General features: G+C 35.5%; 1 protein-coding gene across 2 annotated transcripts in view; it reads right to left on the bottom strand.

Moving 5' to 3' along the window:
• The window catches only part of LOC123540773 (ras-related protein Rab-4B), a 38,506-nt gene extending 23,048 nt beyond the window's left edge, over positions 1 to 15,458 (bottom strand). For both annotated transcript variants that reach the window (XM_053545514.1, XM_053545511.1), the window contains exons 1-5: positions 15,335 to 15,458; positions 4,797 to 4,877; positions 2,810 to 2,924; positions 1,756 to 1,818; positions 260 to 414 (exon numbers count right to left, since the gene is read on the bottom strand). In XM_053545514.1, the coding sequence (XP_053401489.1) occupies positions 260 to 414; positions 1,756 to 1,818; positions 2,810 to 2,924; positions 4,797 to 4,877; positions 15,335 to 15,350 (430 nt within the window). In that variant the 5' untranslated portion in view covers positions 15,351 to 15,458. The remainder of the gene's footprint in view (positions 1 to 259; positions 415 to 1,755; positions 1,819 to 2,809; positions 2,925 to 4,796; positions 4,878 to 15,334) is intronic.
• Positions 15,459 to 24,171: the final 8,713 nt, after the last annotated feature.

The following is a 24,171-nucleotide window of genomic DNA, read 5'->3' on the forward strand; positions in this document are numbered from 1 at the left end:
GCCTAGCTCTTTGTGAATAGACAGTCTGGTTCTTTAACGTGCCTGGTGTATAGCACCGATACACGCGAAGCCGTCTTTCCTGGGAAGAACCAGTACAGGCCTCTAAGTTAGGTGGGAGACACTCAAGAGCATCTCAGAAACTTCCAGTGCCTGGACCGGGATTCGAACACCGGACCTCTGGATTGACAGTCAAGCGTGTTACCACTAGACCACCGGCCCACAAACTAAATACATGATTTTTGTATATTTCCTATTTTACCATTTTCTTGTGCAAATCTGCTAGCTTCTAGGAATGTAACTTCTCTCTCTGCCTCCAGATCTTTTTTGTTCCCTACCAGGATTATAACTATATTTGGACTTGCTAGTGTCCGAGCATCTGTCAACCAGTTTGTTAAGGCATTGTAGGTTTCACGACTGAAATAAATCAAACCATTCTGCTTCAAAATGCCTCTTGAAACTGGCAACAAAATGACTGATACATGTATATAACCCTTCTTCCCTGGTATTGGACATTTGAATAAATTTCAATATACTCTTACAAAGTTATGGAAAGGCTTCTTTAACCTTTAGCCTGCTAAATTTCTAAAATGGACTGGTCTATCATTCAATTTGGGCAATATCATTTACTACTCAAAGGGATGTTCACTGAAACTTAACTGAATAAAGAACAGTGCAGGCTGATCTTGGTCTGCACTGGTCGCAAAGGCAGAATCGTTTGCCGACAGCAGGCTGAAGGTTAAGTACTGAATATCTATTTCTGCCATTTAAGTATCATAAATTCAACTTGTGTCTGTATTTGCTGTATACAAAATTTCTGAAGCTCTGACAAGTGATGTTTTCTTATTATTACATACTCAGTTAGTTATAAACTGCAATAACTTACAATGGAACCTGAAACACAAACATTTTTTTACAACTGACCTTCTAATTTCATAGTCAGGGGTGTAACTGTTTCAAGTTATCGCAGTTCATAACCCATTTGAGTTATTGCTTATACTTTCATAACTTGTTTCAGTTATAATAAAATATTACAAAGCCCTCCTGTGCCAATTCCTTATTTTGAATGTGACTAATGCAATTTTTAATTGTCTGAATCCATGAAGTTTTATCTTTCCAGCTATGCAATAAAATCTTTTACGCAAGGCTGATAAAGGTTTACGCAAAAGATTTAAAGCCATAAAACTCCTATCATCCCATTATGCTTATCAGGTCATGATTAGACTAAAAGAGACTTTGATTAACCACAGTTTGCTACTAATTTCACTTTAAAGGTCACTTTGTGAGAACAGCAAGAAGACTTTTTTTGAATAACTTACCTGAGTTAACTATATTTTATAACTAATACAGGTTATGAAATGCTTGAAAAAGTAACTGAAATAGGTTATATAACTTAAAACAGTTACACCCCTGACTGATACTGGGTGTGTGACGTCATCTGTGATGTCAGTTTCATGCACATTGTTGTGTTTACAAGTTCTTTAATGACAATATTTTCAATTTTACTCAAAGAACAAATCATTAATATAATAAGAGTAGCATGTGTATGTAATAATAAGATTATTAGATTTGCATCAAGAAGTATGCACAAATTTGTTCTTTTGCATAATATTGCAGTCTTGAAGTCATGCAATATTTCTGCTGCAGAACTTGTGCATATTTCTCGGTACAAATCAAATAACCTAAATTAATCAAGCACTCAACCCTGTGATCCTTACTAACGAGATGTTTGTAAGGTACAATTCATATAAAACCTACCTTGTTATATCATAGACAAGCAAGGCACCTGCTGCTCCTCTGTAGTAACTGCGTGTTACAGATCTGTAATCAAATAAATTAAAATTAAAACTAAATTACAGACAAGCAAAGTACCTGCTTCTCCTTGGTAGAAATTGAGGGTCAAAAAAAATATATCAAAAATACATCTACTCTGTAAGTCCTATCACCCTATGAAGTTTGAACATTCTGGGTTAAATAGTTCTCAAGTTATTGATCTGAAATGGTTTTCAATGTTCTGGCCCATGTGACCTTGACCTTTGTTGTAGTGACCCCAAAAACAATAGGGGTCGTCTACTCCATAAGCCCTACCATCCTATGAAGTTTGAAGGTTCTAGGTCAAATGGTTCTCCAGTTATTGATTGGAAATGAAGTGTGACAGCCAGAGGGGGTGGGGAGGGAGGAAATAATTATCTAAATTACATGAATTCATTTTCCTTGCAGTGTTTTTCCTAAGCCTGTAGTAACAGACCAAAAATACACATGGTTAAACTTTACAAAATTATCCTTCCATGCGGCACAGAGATACAAAGCAGACTTTGTGACAAGACAGACAACTGAACTAAAACAACTTGCCTCCGGAGGCTTAGAATAAACTATAGACTGATTTTCGTAAACTGAACGTCTCCACAAAGTCCAAACTGCCTCATTCATTTTAAATCAGTTGTAGTCTGTGTACTCTTTCTATAAAGTATGCAAAGACTTGTATAAATAATGCTTCAAATCGAGTTGAAGTAAGGTAATTTCTCAGCCCAAAGTTTGAAACTACAATGTATATATTATCAGGAAACTTAAAAGACAGATATCTGCAAACAAACTTAGTACTGACCCTTTCTAACTAGTTAGGTCACAGCTCACGGAACAATTTTTTTCTAAACTGAAGAATGAACTGACGGAACTGAAAAAATCAATAGGCCTACTCTAGTACGTGATGAAAGAATGAGTACAAACAACCTGTCATATCTACTGTCAAAACAAGCTTTTTAGCTGATACTTACTCTCATTTGCACGAAAAAATAAGAAACAAGAAACAAACCTGAATCTTTCTTGACCAGCTGTATCCCAGATCTGTAGTTTCACTGATTTACCACCAACATTAACAACCTTGCTTCCAAACTCCACACCAATAGTGTGATTTGAGTCTTGTTTAACTGCAATAAAAGGCTATCATTGAAAGCATGGAAATACTCCCTCTTTCTAGTATTGTGAATACTTATATTAACTTATATTCAAGAAAATTACTTATCGTTTATTTTTATTTTATTTTTTTTTCGGTTGGGGTTAGTCACACCAACACAAGGTACCGATAGGTCATATGGCAACTTCCTTGTCACATAGACATATCTTACATTTTCAAATCTTTTAAGAAGAAATATACAGAAGTTGCAAAACTGTATAACTAAAGAAAATGAATTCTATAAGCACATCAATGCACAATCAGCATCTTGTTTGTACTTATCATTTACTTACTTGTAACTACAGCCAAACTAAAGCTGTAAATTCACCAAATTTTTTTTTAATTAACTAGGTGTGTGTCCATAGGACATTGGTACCTCCCCATCCTGTTACTGTACATGGTTTAATGATTCTAAGTGAAATATTTTTAGAATAATAATAATTATATGATAATCATATGCAACATAAACTTTTAAGTACTTTATGATTTTATATCTAGCGAAATCCAAAACAAAATTCAGGTGCACAAAATCACATGCTGAATAACATTTCTACATGGTTTCATGACTCTATGTCAAATATTTTTAAGATATATGAAACACAAACTTTTAAGCACATCGTGTGTATTTTCACTAAATCAAGGACCATTACTCTCAGTCTGGTCTGGCTGAGTGACATCTAAACAGAACACCAGGTGCAAAACTTCATGTGCTATATAACAATCTTCTAATGTCTTATGACTCAATACAAGTCAAATACTATTTAAAATGCCTGTGACACAAACTTTTATACCCTTTAATGCATAATTTTGAATAAGGCAAGGGTCATACCTCAAGTCTGTTTGAGTAAAATCTCAAACAAAACTTCACATGCTGAATAATATTTCTATAATGTTTCAAAATCCTAGGTCTAATACTTTTTGAGATACATGTGACACAAACTGTTTTGCCCTTTTTATGCATATTTTTCTGCTATGTCAAGAGCCATAACTCTGGTCTGACTGTGTGAAATCCTCACACCAGGTGCACAACTTCACATGCTGCATGACATTCCTGCAAGGTTTGATGACTCTTATTCAAATACTTCTTGAGATATGCACGATAAACATTTGGATGGATGGATGAACAGACAGACAATGGCAACTCTTAAAGCCCCTACCAAACAAGAGTTGTCCATAAGACAGCGTGCTGGACTTTTCTCAGTGCTTGACTCTGAATTAGAGCTTTGCCAGTAAAAACTTTATAAAACTTTAACCAAAAAATTCTAAGTTAAAAAGGGGCATAACTCTGTCAAAATTCAAACCAATGTTATGGGGATTTTTTTCTCCTGGTGTAGACTTTTATAGTAAATAACTATTTTAAGTTTCAAGTCAAAAGTTTTGATAGTAACAGAGATATTTGACTTTATCAAAAACTTTAACCAAAAATTCTAAGTTAAAAAGGGGTATAACTCTGTCAAAATTCAAATCAGAGTTATGGGGATTGTTTCTCCTGGTGTAGACATTACCTAATTGTAAATAACTATTTTAAGTTTCAAGTCAAAAGCTTTGATAGTAACAGAGATATCTGACTTTATAAAAAAAATTTAACCAAAAATTCTAAGTCAAAAAGGGCCATAACTCCATCAAAATTCAAACAGAGTTATGGGAATTGTTTCTTCTGGTGTAGACTTTGATAGTAAATAACTATTCTAAGTTTCAAGTCAATAGCTTTGATAGTAACAGAGATATTTGACTTTATCACCAATGCTGGAGCGAGTGCAATAGCTCTACTTTTTCTTTGAAAAGTCGAGCTAAAAATGGGGGGAAAGGGGCACAAAAATGTGTCTATATTAAAAGCTTTACTTACATTTGTTTTCTATAAACTGGTGCAGAATACAAGATTTTCCTGTTCCAGCACTGCCTATCACAAGGAACTTGAACAGAAAATCTGAAACATTCAAAACAGAAATGACAGTCTCAAAATCATGAGCACCTTTTATCCGAGACCCCGTTAAAAGTACAAATTTCATATTTTTGTTGTGGGGAAAAACTTCAGTAATTTTTTGTAAATTCTGTGACAGTTTTTTCGTTGAATTTACTACAATACAATTTTTATAGATTCATGACAGGATTATAAGAATCTTATATGACTGCCGATATGTAAGTTGGTGCTTTCCATAACTCAAGGAACAGCATGGAATGGAAAACCAAGCCCTATTAAGGTTTTTCATAAAACACTGTCCTGCGGGTTGGGAAAACACCTGCCTAACTCAGGCAAACATGTAAGATCAGTTATCTCGACAATTAATATCACTGCAACATTTTCAAAGATATTGTGAATTAAAATTCGCTGATACACTATAATATCATAAAATGACTGACAAAAGTGTATGATTAGCATATTTGAGCCGTGCCACGAGAGAACCAACATAGTGCGTTTGCGACCACCATGTATCCAGACCAGCCTGTGCAACCGCGCAGCCTGGTCAGGATCCATGCTGTTTGCTTACAGTTTCTCTAATAGCAACAGGCTTTGAAAGCGAACAGCTTGGATCCTGACCAGACTGCGCGGATGTGCAGGCTGGTCTGGATACATGCTGGTCGCAAACGCACTATGTTGGTTTTCTCATGGTGCGGCTCATTTCATTATCTTTTCCCTTGGAAAAAGGTAGAGTGATCTCCTACCTGAATAAATTTGTCCCTCCCTGCCCCACTACGTAGGCAAGAAAACTTGAATGCTTACAACACCTAAGAGGCTGAGACCATTCTCAAAACCTTGTTTGTTTGTAGCGCTCAGTCATATACACCAAACTTGCCACTATTCAATTTTTTGAAATCTGAAAATGGCTTGTTTATGTACAAGGATTATATCTGTCATAGAAACTTTAATTCAATGCAGTTAATGGATGAATAATGGTTTAACCTCTGAAATAAGTCACATTATCAACTGTAGTAGGATGTTCTGTCTAACTTTGGGGAAGTAATTAATGCTAGTCTCATTAACATAAACTTTGAGATTTTCGTTTGGCAAATAGCTATTCATATAGCTAATGTTGTAATGCTGACACCTGACTATAAATAAGAATTTGTATCTTGAAAATTCTTTTTTTAAAAGCCAGTTCAAGTCTTTTTATCATTAAATTATTTACTGAGAGAATGTCAAATGGTTTACCTCTCTGTAAAATTTGTTCAACATCGTAGGAGTAAATCTTATTTTGAAATATAAATAAATAGCAAAAGAATTGAACAGTACAAGCTTATCACGGACAACTCTATACTAATATTATAATAGGAATGAAAGTAAAATTTTCAAAATAATGAGATGCAGTTTTCATTGTAAAGGTCTATTTACATATCATCTTCCAGACAGAAATATCTGTTGTTTTTGATTGAATTTAATAATAAGAATAATAATAAGAATAGATGAATGTGTAAACAAAACTCTGTTGCAGCAACAAAAGTTCCCCACAAACCACCAAAAAAAAAAAATATTTGTACAAAAAGAATGTCATTTAGATACTGAATGGTTCTTTTCTGTTGTCACAGGATACAATAGAATATCAAAATGGGAAGAATATGTGTAGGCAGCAAGTAAAGCATGGCAACAGTATTCAAATTCCCCAAGCTTGAGTCCGGGTCTGACTGCACAATTTTTCTCACCCTGTTATATCTCATTTTGAGGCCTAACTTAAGACAATGACTGTATATGAACCAAGATCATCTCAGCGTTTGACACTAACTTTTTTGCCAGGTATCCCGAAGGAATACCTGCTGGGAAATTTAGGAATCCCTGCTGAAAATTAGGAGTCCCTGATAACAAAATGTGGTAAAAACATGAAAAAACTAAAATCTAACAAACCCAACTGTTTACAGTACTACATGTATTTTATTTCCACTTTATTTCCATTTTACATCAATGACAACAATAGCTTGTATGACTTTTGCTGTAAAAGAATAATGTCATTTCTGTCCAAGTCCTCTTCCCCCTCATCTTCACTACCATCGCACTCCTCTGCCATTTGTTGTAGTTCGTCTAAATGTATGCCGCCTAGTTCATTCCCCCTTATAACCCCCTTATTTGTAATCATTTTTTTTGACATAAAAAAAATTCCGAACAGTCTCCCTTAAATAAAAAAAAAAAATTCAAAAAAAAAAATGTTCTGACCTACCTACCCTAATTTTTTGAGCATGTTACCAGATACAAAGATTTTTTAGGCCTTATTAATGCAACTCCCACAGACTTTATCTAAAACTAGTACATTGGTCATAACAGATTTTCTTAAACATTTCATATTTTAGTTGTTTTATTTTGCACATTGCCTAAAAGTGGGTGGGGTTTAGTGTTTGTATGCTTTTATTATCAGCAAATTCTTCTAAATAAGAGCTGCTTTGGCAACAGTGATCATATTTTTCGTAAATGCAGACGTTTTATTGGCTTTTTATTTTAGTTTGTACTAGAAAAATCTTGTAAGAAATGATAAAAATGTTCGAAAATGTCGGTCTAGAAAACGAGTGACAAATACGAAAAACAAAAGTAACAGTTAAAGTTCTTGAAAAGATAACTGTTTTAACTTTATTTTCTCATCATACCACGTATAATTTCTGCTTATTTAATTTGTTTTGCCCAAACAAAGCCTCGGCAATGATAATAAATTTGTTATAGACCGTAACGGCCGACCGGCTCATGTAATCGTATCGATTTACAGTCAACTCGTCCCCTAGTCAACTCGTCCCCCAGTCAACTCGTCCCCGATTTGGTCATTTCGTCCCCCTAGGTGATTTCAAATTGGTCACTTCGTCCCCCCTTTTTCGGTTCCCCTTTTTAAAACGTATTTTTGAAAAAAAAATCATAGTATGATTAATTAGTTTGTTTTTTTCTTTGAAACATGCCAAATAAGTATATTTTATGCTAAAATATACATAAGTTTTCGTTCGTTTTAAGAAATTTTTGCTTTAAAAATGATCGATTTAACAAGGAGGATTTTTTGGGGTTTTTTTGTGTTTTTTTTTCGTAAGTCTGCTATGTTGGACAACATGATTACTGTTTAAATGTCCGTATTTGATGCGGCTTATTTTCAAACTCTTGAATAAGATTGAACTTTCTATCAAACTTTTTTTATAAAAATAATTTCCTCACTTCAGTCAACTATTAACACATGTAATTCTACTAGGGGACAATTTTGACACATTTCATTCGGTCAATCAACACCTTCTCATGCTATTTAATACCATTAACACCTTCCAATCAGCCCAATCAACGCATTTTAATGTGATTAATAATCTTTAACACCTTTCGTATGCAGGGATATGCTCATTCTACTTTATTTAAGAAACCACTGTCTCCTTACTTTTGAAGTATTTTTTTAATATATTTTGATGACAAAATAAATATAAAGCATGTTGGTTATTTTAAGTAAAACATAAGTGACAGATATTCGTTGTTTATTTATTCTTTATTGTATTTCTAATTAAAACTTTCTTCTATTATGATCAGGGGTAAGGATTTATTGATCTCTCTTTTCTTACTATGATTTTTAAACAGTTAGATTTTCTGTTATATCGTATTTTTCATATTAAGGGCATTTTAGTTATTTTTATTTCATATTATTTCAGTTAATTGTCTTATATTTTCAGTATATTTCTTTTATCATTGTATCAAACCTAATTATTTAAAGTGAACTATTTCCAATATAACTCCTTCAAAACTCAAGATAATTTTAAATACAAGTTTTCGAAGTAAAAAATGTCATAAATAAAACAAAAATGCCTAAAATATTATGGGGACAAAATTGCCAAAGGGGGGACGAATTGACCAAAAGTGGGACGAGTTGACCAAAATGGGGCCGAGTTGACCAAATTTTATCATGAGGGGGACGAAATGACCAATTTTGGGGGACGAAATGACCAAATCGGGGACGAGTTGACTGGGGGACGAGTTGACTAGGGGACGAGTTGACTTGATACCATCGTATCGAGCACACAAAATAATGGTACAAACACGATAATCTAAGCTGCATTGTTTATCAATTAACTTGTAAACATTGATCAATAAACACCTTTGATAATGACAAGGCATTTTGTACTAAATACAAACCGCGAGATAAGCACGTGTCATTTGGCGCGTGGCGTGACTGACATCTGTCGGTAGCTAATTAACATACGACGCTCCGCCTACTGCCATATTTCCGCTTGTGCCGGCGAACAATATTGAAATTCACTGGGATTTTGATTGACAGGGGGCAGAACTATCGAACTTGGAACTCATCTAAGTAAATTTCCGCGAGTCAAGCCGACGCACGTGCCGTAATTTATGCGGGTAAAATACGAGTTTTTCTCGATTTTCGCGGGTCAAAACCCGGGACCTCGGGTCAACTGAACGCCTTGGCTTAGCAAAAGAACGATGTTTGAGCGAACAAGACTGGGGAATTTCATTTTTTTAGAATCATATTTTATCTGAAAATCTAGAGTCCCGACGGAACACCGAAATTGTGAACTTTAGGATCCCTTGCGGATTTTTGGTGTCCTCGGGATCCCGGGACACCGTTAGTGTCGAACGCTGCAATGATCATTACTAGGGTTTTTTTTAGAGCGGAATAGCAGGGCACCTTGCCCTGCCCCTTTTTTTAGCATCGCCATTCTGCCTGAATCGCCACCCTTTTGCCCTTTCAGCACCGCCCCTTTGACCCTTCAGCAGTTAATTTTTTCAAACCAAACTGCCTGTCAATCATCTGTCAAAATACCAGACATCCCAAATAACTGTCAATCGATACGCAGATATGACACGCGCCGACTACACACATGTGCTGTGTATTTGCATGAGGCATGTCTGCAGTAATAGTAATTAAAAGACAATGACCAACTGAATCGTAACAAACAACAATTAGAGAGGTCTGCAATCAAAGGAAACTGGAAAACAGAATAAAAGGGGTGAAAAAAACATATTTTAGAACAAAGTCTGCTGTTTATTAAATGCCGATAAATGGCCTCGGTCGCTCAATTGGTAGAGCTTTGGCACTGTAAGCCGAAGGTACATGGTTCGAATCCCGGTCGAGGCTGCACATTTTTTCTGAGACTGTTACAGTAGACTGTCATACCCGAGACTGTCATACCGGGCACCAGTGATCATAATATAGTAGAAACAAAAGTCAATACATCCGCAAGGATATGTTACCAGAAGCCTCGAACAATTCCCTTGTATAAAAATGCAAACTGGCAGGAAATAAAACAGTCATTAATTGACTACCACCAGGTTATGACCAATGAAGGTAAATACTCCGCACTAAACACAGAAGTGTTATGGGAAAATTTCTCAAATACCCTGAACAACCTTACAGAAAAATGGATTCCTTCCAAACAGTCAACTATAAGAGATCACCTTCCATGGGTCAATCAGGACATTAAAAAGCTAATCAGAAGGAGGAATAGAGCTTTTAAAAAGGTTAAGAAAACTAGCTCATCTTCTGATCGAAAGAAATTTCTAGACTTAAAGCATCTAGTGCGGAAAAAGGTCAAAGAGGCTTATAGCCAGTATCTTGAGCACATCCTAAACCTGAATAACACTGATGCTTCACTCCCAAATAAACCAAATACTAAGAAACTGTACTCGCTCATTAAACACTCGAGACAGGAATCTTCCTCTATCCCTCCCCTTAAGTATGAAAATAAACTCCATCTGGATGATCAAGCTAAGGCAACAGTACTGAACAAACAGTGTCAGTCTGTTTTTAGCCCCAAATCACCACTAAACCTCGCCTCGCTCAGTAAAATGAAACTAAACCCAGACGGAAATTCAGTCCCTACTATGCCAGATATTAGGATAGGTACAAATGGTATTGAGAAACTTCTCAGCAACCTGAACCCCCATAAGGCCAGTGGTCCTGACAAAATCAAGCCTATAATACTTTCACTCTCTGTTGAACTATCTCCCACCCTTGAGGTCATATTCCAGAAATCCCTGGAGGAAGGTTCACTTCTATCCCAGTAGAAATCTGCATATGTTGCCCCCATTTTTAAAAAAGGTGATAGGTCAAATCCAGTAAATTATAGGCCAATTTCATTAACATGTGTCCTATGCAAAGTTCTTGAACACATTGTTTCATCATCAATTGTTAAGCACTTCACCAACCATGGTATTCTGTATGACCTATGGTTTTAGGGAAAAAAGGTCATGCGTTACTCAGTTAGTTATGTTAGTAAATGATCTGGTCACCTCAGTCTACAATAAGAAACAAGTAGATCTTATACTTCTAGATTTTAGTAAGGCTTTCGACAAGGTTAGCCATGAGAAAGTCCTACTAAAAACGCATGAATATGGAGTCAGAGGTAACACACTAAGATGGGTCAAAGGCTGTTTAGATAATAGGATCCAATCAGTAGTACTAAATGGCACTACCTCTGATGCCATCCCAGTATCATTAGGTGTACCTAAAACTTCTAGAAAAGTGGGAGTTGGAGTGGGATATGGAGTTCAACCCCTCCAAGTGTCAAGTGATCCACGCCACTAGAAGGAAACGTCCTATCCCTACCCAGTATTACCTACATCAGCTACATGGAGTCCAACTTGAATCAGTCAGCTCAGCTAAATACCTAGGTGTGGATATCTCAAATGACCTATCATGGGACAATCACATAAATAGGTCAACCAAAAAAGCTAACCAAACCCTAGGGTTCTTAAGAAGAAATATTAAGGTCAAATCCCAACACATTAAGACCATTGCCTACCGGACCCTAGTCCGACCCCAGCTTGAATATGCCTCCGAGGTATGGTCGCCCCACACCCAAACCCAGATAGACCAAATTGAAAGTGTCCAAAGGAGAGCCGCCCGTTGGATCAAGACTGACTACGGCCGTACTTCCAGTGTAACAGATATGCTACACTCCCTAAACCTTCGTCGACTGGATTTAAGGCGTATAGATTCTAGGTTATCACTCTTCTATAAGATTCATCATGATCTGGTTGCTATCCCAATCGTAGGTTACCTTACCCCAATGACCCGATGTGTTGGCTATGGCCATTCCCTAAGTTATAGGTTAATTACTGCAACCACTGACTATTACAAGTTCTCTTATTTTCCGAGAACTGTGTACCATTGACCCCACAGTGTCGCCCACCTCCCTACCCTAGAGCAGTTCAGTGCCGCAGTTTGCAGCCTAGAACATATCTTGCCCTAGTTATCCTGCTAACTCACGTTTTAACCTTTTTATTTCACCAAAGTTATTTTTTAGTTTCTTCCACTCTAAAATTTTTATCACTATATTCTTTCTCTTATGATTTTGACGCGCAAAATGTCTACGTCCCCGCAAGGGGTTCGACGGTTACGGAAGATAGACAGTAGACAAAGGTGTGCAATGGGCAAAATGCACCCTACCCCTTTTTAGCAGCACCATGCCCTTTTTAGAGGTCTAGAAAAATCTCTATTCACCTCTGTCCCATTGAAGTTAGAAATGGGATGAATTTCAATACAGCAGGAAAGTGTATGTCTTGATTATTAAAAAGGCAAGAGTATGTGTTGTTGCAATACTGTAATGGTATTTTGAAATTCTGTAGTTCTGTTCTGCTGCATGTTTCTCTAACTTGGTGACAAATAGCTAAAAGAATTCAGCCTCAGAGATATTTATATACTGCTACGGACCTCTGATGGATGCCACTAGGATCTCTGATGGATGCCATCATCAGTTAATAGCAGAGCTACCGGCGCCGCAAAGCGGCGCCGACAGCGTCGCATTACAGTTAAACGTGTGAAAAACAAAATGAATAAAACTGTGTAAAGAATTACTATCGAGTTGAAAATTCGTGGTACTTTTTTGGAATCGGTGTTGTTCGGGTTTCTTCCAGCACACAATGCTCATAGTAATTAATCAGTAAGACGTCAGTAGACGCTTGCTGTTTACGGTTGACAAAAGCATTTCGCTTACTGCTTTGAACGTTGAATAAAAATGTAAATGAGCGTCTGAAGATAAAAATTTAGTGCTAAATACATTTTCTACGAAGAAAAAAAGGATAAAATACAATTTTTTCAATGCGAAACGATTTTCATCACGCTTCCATAACTGAAATTTATTATATATACTTATATTTGTGTTGATGACGTCATACTTCCACATTGGTACAGTGGTTAGCGAGTTGGCGTTGAAAACCAAAGGTCGGAAGTTCGATCCTCACCATATGCATTTTTTTATTGTTTTTTTATTTCAGTTTCTATTTATTTATTTATTATGAGTTTTAAAAGCATTGTAAAAAATAAGGTCATTCATGTGAAATTTAACAAGTGTTTTGTTAGTGATGTCAGGTTCCAAAGTACTGTCTGTAGAAAAAAAGGTTTTGGGATCAGAATATACAGGCATTGAACTGTGAAAAGCACATAATGCTCTTCTCCCCATTTACATTTATTTCATCCACAAACTTAAAAATCACTGACCAGAGTTTATTACTAGGGAAAAAAAACTATTGCCAATGAATTATCAATAAACATCAAAAAGGCTTCTACTACCATTCCTATTCTATACCAGTAGTGCTAAAAGATTAACAATAAAAATGTCATAGACTGTTAACTTAGCAGTTCAGTAAATAAAACAGAAGTTTTCGAGAATTTCTGCAAACAGATCTTAATGAACATAAACTTCATAAAACGGATTCCAGATAATTCCAGCAGCACTCCTTTAATTTTCAAGGGGCACTGGTGATTTTTCAAGGGAGGTCTGCGTTCTAGGGAATTCCAGACAGTTCCCCCCCAAGACTATTCCCCCTCTGACAATTCCCCCCCTGACGATTCCCCCCAAAACTGGGGGGAATTGTCACCTTATTTTATTTATATTATTTTTCTTTTTCTAGCTAATTTGGGAACATAGCCTATACCCCAAAAATTGGGAATTTTAAATGTTAAAAATTGGGAAATATTTAGTCCCATAGGATATAGTAAGGATGTGTTTAAGCACTTTCTCATACACTTGTTCCACATTGTATAACCTGTTTAACATACTGCCATTACAAAATTGTCCATAATTTGGTTAATGTTTGTGCAATTTTGATGAAATTTTTTTCAGAATGTAGATTGGGAATTTTTGCACTCATTTTGGGAAAAATACATACTTTTTGGCATTGGGAACATAGCCGAATAACGGCTATAAAAACGGCCAAAAAGAAACCCTGTAGGATTATGATATTTACAAACAATATAACAATTTGTCCATGTATAATGACAATTATCAGTATTACTAACTTTGTGTGATACTTTTGATGAAGCACTTGTTGGAAATTGTGATAAACCAAAATTAGATAATGCCAATCAACTTCTTCTTGTAAGAAAATTATCAAAACCTGTATTGTAATATGAATTTTCTTTGCATTCCAGCGATCTGTAAAACTTATATTTTGGTATGTTATTTCTCTTATTGAAACAAAATTTCATGCTAAGAACTAAATGATTATCTTCGTCATGTAAGTGTAAACAGTGCTGTGATCCGGAACCCCTCTGATCCAGAACTGACCAACCAGCTGTACAAAAATTAGCTTAATTGCTTTTTAAGTGTATTTAAGTTCTAAGCACTTTTATAATTTCCACGTTCCCGAAAATGCCACATTTTCACATAGAAAAATATGCTATTTGACGATCAGATTATCTTATTAAATGTAAATATTTTCTTTTTTTTTTACATACATCTTTGCATAGAGGTTCCATTAAAGATACCGTTAACATTTAACAAATAAATAAATTGCTTTAAAAATAATTAAGTTCTCAGCCATGGCTACTTATCCAAAATGCTACTACTTCACATGAAAAAATTCCTTATTTTGGGTACCAAATTAATGCATCAAATATAAGTTTTTCTATTTATTTTTAAATATACAGAATTGGAGTATAGGATTTTTCCATATTAAATAAACTTTACAACCCTTTAAACATATTATAATATGCAGAGGGGGAACTGTCACCCTTACATAATACATAACATTGTGGGGGGAATTGTCCGGGAGTGAATTGTCTTTGGGGGGAATTGTCTTGAGAGGGAATCATCTTGGGGGGGAATAGTCTGACAACCCGTTCTAGGTAGCACCTAAGTTTATATTAAAAATTATGTGTCAGTTAAGTAACGGTTAAGTTATGGTAGCCAAAGGTGACAAATGAAAATGATCAATTAACACAGAATATTGGTTTTCAGGTAAATAATGGAATTTCCCACAAAATAAACTGGGCTCATGTTTTGTATTATAACAGGTAATTAACATGGTTAAATGATGGTCTGATTATAAACAACTCCTTTTTCCGATTCATAAAATTTTGGACAGATGTATTCTATCCGAATATTATTACATCTAAAGCAATATCTCTGATGCTGAAATGTTTGTAAGGTCGTCAGAATATTAAAATCATGAGAAATTGGTAGGAATGTCACGACAAACATTACCATAAGTCTCCGACATAATGACGGATAAAACAAACTGTTTTATTGGATTTTGTTTTGGTTTTTCTTCGCACTTCCTGCTAGAAAATGTAAGGTGAAGGTTGAAACGGTGTTAGGGCTACTGTTTTACTTTTAGGTCTGAAACCATCAAATTTTGCATTGAGGGTTGTTATTTGGATCTTACACTGTCATTTCCAGGAAAATCACCTGCCGAAGGCAGGAAAATCTCAAAACTACTTCTCCCATGGACCAAAATCTCCAATCAGTCGCAGAGCAAAGGTAAAAATGTAAAGGTAAATTTTATTTACCGTCGCTTTGTGAAACAAAGAAGCTCTGTAGAGCTTTTGAGCGACCCTTTATTTAAGGTATTGGACCCGTAATAGGGTACCTCCTTTTTGAAGAGTATTCAATTCCTACCATAAGCCTACTTTGACAGCAATTTTCAGAGGGGCGTAGGTTCAAGCCCCACTGGGACCAAAATCCCCCCCCCCCCACCAACCCCATATTTTCCTTTTTTCTACCCAGATAGCAGACATGCGTTGGCCCAACGTTGGGCCAACTGCAGACTCTTCATTGACCCAGCGAAGATTGCCAACGTTGGCCCAACGCCATTTTGCTAATTGGCGCAACGTTGGCCCAACGGTTGGTACACCGTTGGCCCAATGACTGGTATCCTACACTTATTGTTGGCCCTCCATTGGGCCTACAATTGGTATCCTGCACTTATCGTTGACCCTCCATTGGGCCAACAGCATTTTTTCATCTATCATGGTTGATACACCGTTGGGCCGACTCTATTTCTTTGTTTGCCAAAAGAAGGATGCCAACGCTATCCCAACGATTACGAATTTGAAAAATAAAATAAACTAAAACTACTATTATTTAGTACATATTTTATTTTCAAATAATTGTAATTTTGTTTAACATTTAACAAGAAGAAATCTAACATTTATTTAAAGTTTGTTTGCGAGTTTCCTGAAGAAATTATAACCGAATATTTCATCACTACAACATGTTAAATATTGATTCCAGCCTTTTATAAATCTAACTTTTTTTCTTTTTTTCAGTCATTAAAATGAATTACTGTCTGTATTTTAACTCATTATATATCCAAAAAACAAAGACAAATATCAAACAGGGAATGCCACGCACCAAAAACGCAGTCTCCTCAAAACGAAACCCACAGCACGCAAGTTCTGTCTGATTGTTTTCGCTTCTCACTGAAGTTGCAGCTTTCTATCTTTTCTTTTTTCCTGTGCACCACAGTTCTAGGCGCTCCATTATAACTCTCTTGAACAGCACCCTGTAAAAAAACGAAAATCATAATGTTGACTAAACCATCTACGTCAAATTGATAACAATAACTATAAAGATGAACATAAACTTGCGTAAAATGTATGAAATTTATTTTTGTCTGTATTTAACCGAGAAAAATATGTTAAAATTAACGAGAATATGCGTTATTTTATTTACAGAATCAAATGCTCAACACTAGTGTCATCCGTCAGTTTTAGATAAAAGTATTCAACATATGTTCAAGTCTGATGGATACTACATGCATACAGGCTATAAAACAAATTCTCTATAAAATTCCACAACTTTATCAAAAAATATTCAGAAACTTCTACTTACAGTTTATAGCTAGTAGACCGGGTTTTTTGTTAAATCTACATCTACCGCATGTATAATAGTCTCCTTTACTTCACATGTCTATGCAGCTAGAAATCTCGCATAGAGGGTAAAATTAACCACATTTTCTGGGATTTATTTTTACATAACACGTGTTAACGAGAGTTCATGTTCTGGGATATTCAACAGATTTATTGTAAACATTTTATGATTGTATAAAATTAGATATTTGTTATAGCAGTTTTTTATTTCTTCATTTTTTTTCACAAATTAGATTCTTCAGGTAGTAGGATTGAATTAGTTCAAAATATCATTACGGCTGCAGATAGGTATTAAGTTTAATTAGTCCAAACTATGATTACGAATTAGAGCATATTTAATTATTAAATCAAATACTGCATGTTACACCGACACAACGTATTTACCTGTAGGGGATTGTGATAAAACAATGACCTGTAAAATATATAATTATTATATTATTACTTCTAATGGGCCAATGTTGGGCCAACGATGTTTACTCTGTGTAAGTTACTCCCTGAAAATCAATATTGGGCCAATGCAGAAATATCTCAGACTGAAATTTAAAGTTGGTTCAACATTGGCCCAACAGCTGTATTTACAATACTGATTAATCATTGTTGGGCCAACAGTGGCCCAACAACGATTATCCTTTGACGGTTTTCCGTCGTTGGCCTAATGACTTCATGTTTACAGGTAGTAAGTTTTTACTTCTTTCAAGACTTATTATGGATGTATTGTACAAAAGTGGAAAATTTTCATTTTATAAGCGATTTCTTGCTTTTCAAAGTGAATTTACCTCTAAATCAGGAGAGGCAGAGTTAGAAATCTTTTAAAATACTGAGTTACATGCGGTAAAAGTTCTCTATTTAGCCTTCATTCTTTAGATTACATATTAAGGAAGAAATGCAGGTATGTTTTACTTCTTCCCCAAGGTTATTTTTGAATGAAGTGAGCAAAATTCAAAAAAGACCCACAGGATTCGACCTTAATTTTTCAGTGTCGGAGTTAGAATTCTGTCTCATTAAATCTGTTTACTTGAGGCACCCTAGAAAAAAAAAGATATTTACAGTTATATTATGTGTTTTATAATTGTTCAACAATAGTTTGATGTTCTTTTATCAAAACTACTGCTGTAATGGATTCTCTGCAAACGTTTTAGATAGTGGCCATCACATTGAAATTTGTCTCTACTTGAGGAAATACCATAAATTATACAAAATTTACAAAAACGGCACGGTAAAAGTTGTTTAAAATTTGCAACACAGTGCGAAACATGGTCAACTTTAAGAATATACCAAGCAAATGCTATTTTTTAAATATTACTATTATGGGTCCAATACCTTAATTTAAAGTTAAAAGCTATTATACTTTACCCCTAGCCTGGGATTCAGGCGTTGATATTTTTTGCTTTTTCATAACACGCTATTTCATATGGTAGGGCGACAATTAGACCATTAAAAAAGTTGAACCCGGACCCAATTTTTAACAAGGCAAGAGGTATAGATCTAGAAATTTATCAGACTGCCGGTGTAACCCCGTTGAAAATTGACCCCATGGGTCATTTTTTAACGTTGAGAATTGACCCTGCCAACATTTCAACATTAAATTTTGATCAAAAAGTCGTTGAGACCTGATCAGTCGTTAAATTTTGATCAGTAATGGGGTCATTTTTTAACGGTTAGTTAAATTATAGTCAAACGCCTGAGATCGTCTGTTTTTAGTAGAGAAACACACCGGAAAAAAACCCCAGAAACTATCGCAGGCTTGCTGGATAGCTGCTTTAAAAATAATTTCACAAGGCCGAGCCCAGGCACAAACTGACAACTTTGTAGGCTCGGTTTGAGCCTGTCATGGACGGTAAGGTGTTTGAAAACATTTCTATTGCATATGTTACTGAATATAGAAACAAAATTGCACTGACTTTAAAATGTAATATATATGAGCAAAGGGAGCTCAAATTGGTTTTCGTGAGAGCCTGTGTGCATGATATCGATATCAGGCCACTTCCGACCTTATCAGGCACACTTCCGCTGCGCAAAACATCCAGATTTTATACTTCCACCGACAGAATGTAAAGTATATAAACTAACATATAGATCTATTTTACAAAATAATGCATGCTTTATTAACAATGTTTCGTTAGCTCACTCTTTGCGTTGTTGAATAAGGTTGACACAAGAAACTACAGCCATAGAATGCATGAATTTGAAACAAATATTTGAAAGGAAATGATGGCAGCGTCATCAGACAACGTTGACGTTCCCGCGAATTAGGTCAGAGACCACCAATTCAAAAAACTTACTTGGAATGAGGTAAGTGTCTGCCTGGGAATAAGGTAACGTCTATGCGTTCTGATTGGTCAGTCATGTAAACAAATCCAAGAAGTGATTATTTTTTTCAAAATTAATACTTTTACTGCAGTATTTTATTTCACATTTTATGTGTTACGAAAAAAGTTTTATCAGACGAATTTCTCCCGCCTTGCCAACGATGTAAAGAGGGGGGCGGGGTCACCTCATTCACACGAAAATTACTGAAATAAAGTATTCACAGTCCTCATAAAACATGTTTCCCTATGTATGCGACACTAAGTTGCAAGAATCAGTCACTGATCAATGCCTAGTCAATTTCCTAACAAATAGCATATAATCGATAACAAATATATACGTAATAAGCGTATTATGTTTTTCTCGTTTATGGAGAGTATTTCGTTAATAAATCATGTGACAATGGTGTGAATTTTACAGATAAAATTTAAAAAAAAAGATCAGACGGAGGACTCGAACACGCAACCCTGAGATTAGTGGCAAAAAAAGCTTTCTATATCTGCACATGATACATGGTGGTATATTTTCAATAGTTATATCGTGGTTTAGGTTCGGACACCGAAAATTAATTTACGGAAACATACGGAATATTCATGAGTGCCAGGTCAATACTTACGGACAATATTTCATAGCATTCTTTCATTAGACGGATGTTTCCGATATATAGGCTCACCTATACGTGTCATACGTACAATTGCAGTTTATGCGCGTGCGCACTGTCCAACACAAATACAAAGGGCCTCCGTGGCCGAGTAATTAAGGTCATTGACTTCGAATCACTTCACCGATGTAGGTTCGAGCCTCACTCAGAGCGTTGAATTCTTTATGTTAGCAAGCTTTTACACCTTTATCCTAGATCTAGACTGGATGTGTTCCAAATCGTAATTAGTGTACTTTATATGATTAAAGGGGCCTTAATTCTAAGCCCGGGTGTTAGTTTTAGAACATGTCTGCGTATTGGTGGTGGTATAATTAACAAAAGCTGGGTATGTTTGTTTTTGCAAGTAATACAATTATGTGTAATAAACAATCGGGTCAGTACTGTCACCAACCGCCCCAAATCGATGAGAGCCTTTGAATTTAACATTGAAATATGACCCGACTGTCGTTGATCAGTTCGTTAATGAACATCCAAAGATGTGTAACTGGGTTTTAACTTCTACTTCTGACCAGTATCTGCAGAGTCAGAGTTATTGCCGATGAATTATGTGTTATTAGCTTGTGGCGCGCTCGAATGTATAACTAAATGTTTATTACTTAAAGTTCTAAAAAATACAGAAATATTAATCTTTCATCTGTATGGTAATAGGCATATTGCGTAAGATTATTGGGATCAGTTTTCAACGTTGAAATATGACCTGTCTATTGATCAGTTTTCAACGAGGGTCAAATTTTTACGCGTGCGTGGGTCATTAAATAACGGGAAGGGTCAATTTTCAACGTTGAAAATTGATCATTAATCCGTTGAAAAATGACCCATGGGGTCAATTTTCAACGGGGTCAAAATTTAATGTTACACCGGCATAAATTGGCATAAATGATGGCGATCTGAGAATTCTAAGATGGCGTCCAAGATGGCCGCCACAAAAGTAATGATGACACACCATCATGTCTACGTTTTCATATAAATTTTAATTATTTTTCTGTTTAACATTTTACTACGATATGTCAGATTTTATGAGTATCTTTTTAACATAAATTGCCTAAAATTATTATGCAGATTAAAGATCAAAAGATCATAAAACTCAATTATCGGATAGATAAAATTAAGTATATATTTAGCATATGATTCCAATTCAAATGTTTTTATGCAAAAAACATGTCCTAAGGTTCATTCTCGGTGAACAGCACTCTTAGTACCGTGAATGCTACTCAGTGAGCAGTACTCTTAGTACCGTGAACACTTCTCAGTGAGCAGTACTCACGGTACCGTGAATACTACTCAGTGAGCAGTACTCACTGTGCCATGAACACAACTCAGTGTGCAGTACTCACAGTACCATGAATACTACTCAGTGAGCAGTACTCACAGTATCGTGAATACTACTCAATGAGCAGTACTCACGGTAATGTGAACACTACTCAGTGAGCAGTACTCACAGTGCCGTGAACACTACTCACGGGTCCGTGAACACTACCCAGTAAGTAGTACTGACAGTGCCGTGAACACTACTGGATGATTAATGTTCTGTGAAAAGTACTCAGAGCTGTAATCACTCCACACTGATCATTACCAATGATCACTGAGAAATTGTAACCCCAGCACACTTAGAGTCCTTTCCACTGAACACTTCTCACCACACTAAAAAGGGACATCGTTGAAAAAAAAATGTGACCGTGCGACCACATACACGCATCACAGGATTGATGCCCCTTTCTCTAACGAAAAAGGGGCGATATTTTTGTCAACCTACCATATCCCCTTTTTGGATAGGTTATCAGTCAACTATTAAACAAGGGGTTTGAAGAAATAGTTTATATATGGCATCTTTCTTGCATTTAAGCAGGGTAATAGTGTCAATTTGTTTTTAGTTTTGACATTAAAAACCGAATATGATTATATAATATTTTGAAAAATATGACAATGATTAATTTTTTTCAGCTCTTGTAAAACTTATTTATTAGACTTTTAATTATTTCAGTGACATCGCCAAAACGTTTTAAAAACGTTTTATAATGTTCTATCGAGGTGCATATATTTTAAGTTGTGCAAAAATATACTCTATTTTTGTATGCAAATCTTTGCTTGAGGCAATATGCACACAGTAATTGAATAGTATTGAAAACCTGTCTATGGATAATACGACATTATCCGTGTCCATGATAACAAATATAAATAAATGTACTAATATACAGAATTTAAAACAATTGCCGTAAATGAACCAAATATGTAGCTATTCTGATGTTCTGACCTCATAATGGATAAAAAAGTCCCTATCCTTGGGGGAATACAAAACAAAATAAAACTAGAAGCTGACCACATTTGTTTTTCGTACCTGCATAACTTTAGGAGGAAAATTAGACACATGTATCATTATGTATTAACTTCTTCAAGTACTTTTTTGTTTACCTGCTTGTAATGCGCATATAAAGCCACATTAGTAGGAATACCTTTTACAAAAGTTTTACTGTAAAACATCAATAATTGTCATTCTTTGTATCAGATAATCTTTTTGTGTCATTCTTTGAATTCTTTCTAAAGGATTTATATAGTCGCCATATGACCTATAATTGTGTCGGTGCGGCGTTAAACCCAACAAAATAAATAAATAAATAAAGGATTTATAAGTTCTAATTTTCAAAACTACAAATTAGTGATAATGAATGGGTAAAATTTGTATTTTTAGCAGGAATTTGACCTTTTGACATATTCTTATAAATAACCAAAACTATTGTGCAGAAGGTAGTAAACCGTTGCAGCGCTTTTGAAATAATGCAGAAAATTTACATTCCTCTTCAAGATTGCATTTTCACCAATATCTTACCTTTATCTTCACCCACTTTATCATTTTTCAGTGTCATATATATACATTCTATGCCAAACGGTGGAAATGAACATGTCGAAAAATTCTAACAATATATCAAAAAGTATTTGACCTAAGGTCATGAAACATCATAGGAATATTAGGCCTATTCAGCATGTGAAGTTGTGCACCTGGGATTTTGTTCCGGATTTCTGTCAGTCAGACCAGAGTTATGACCCTTGATTGTCAAAATATGCATAGAAGGGATACAAGCCCGTGTCGCGTGTATCTCAAAAAGTATTTAACTTAGAGTCACAAAACAATAGGGTAATGTTATAAAGCATGTGAAGTTACGCACCTGGTATTCTGTTTGAGATTTCACTCCATCAGATCAAAGTTACGACCCTTGACTTACTAAAAATTACACATAAAGTACTTAAAGTTTGTGTTGCATACATCTTACAAAATATTTCATCTAGAGTCATGAAACCATTTAGGAATATTATCCAGCATGTGAATTTGTGCTTCTGATGTTTATTTTTCTTTTTTGTTTTTTTTTTAATTTTTTTTTATTTCACTTTGTGTCCTTGGGCAAGGCACTTTATCACGATTGCATCAGTCAACCAAGCTGTAACTCGGTACCAGCAAATTTCTGGGGGTAAGGTAGCCCGGGTTTCAGTCTGTCGATTTTTCACGTGCTTCTGTTCGGCAAATCGACAGCCGCTGATACTATCAGAAACTAAACGGCCAGTAAGAGCGACTTGCTCATACATATTGGTAGGGTGACTTCGGCCAAGAAAGTCCACTATATCTAGGGGTAACCCGGACCCAATTTTTAACAAGGCATGTTATATACCGAAATGTTCGTAAAAGTTTGTAGATTCTGAAAGTGTCGGCATAAATTGGCATAAATGGTGGCGAGCTGAGAAATCCAAGATGGCGTCCAAGATGGCCGCCATAAAACGAAAAAGGTGATTTTTTTGTTGTAAAAAAATAAGATTTTCTTCATTCACTTTGACGAAATAAAGTGCTGGCATGTATTGTTTTGTAGAATTATTGCAACACACCTTTCATGAATTGTAAAACATTTAAATTGTTACATTTAAAGGTAAAAAAAGAATATCTTGCAAAAATCTTATGTCGATAAGTTTGTACCACTAGTTGCTTTCAGAGTACTCACTTTTTTATGGAATTTTGATAGAAATTACTTTTCGCCTAAAATGTGAGGGTTAGTCCCTTAAATGCATAATAATACAACAGGTAGGGTTTCAATACAATCGGTTCTTGCAAACAAGGTAGAAAATGTTTCACAGTAACAAGCTTAAACTGCCTTTAACCCTTAATTACCATGCTAGACGGGATTGGTTCTGCCTTTGAGACCAGTGCAGATCAAGATCAG

This window comes from Mercenaria mercenaria, chromosome 1 (genome assembly GCF_021730395.1).
Source record: "Mercenaria mercenaria strain notata chromosome 1, MADL_Memer_1, whole genome shotgun sequence".
NCBI classification, from domain to species: Eukaryota; Metazoa; Mollusca; class Bivalvia; order Venerida; family Veneridae; genus Mercenaria; species Mercenaria mercenaria.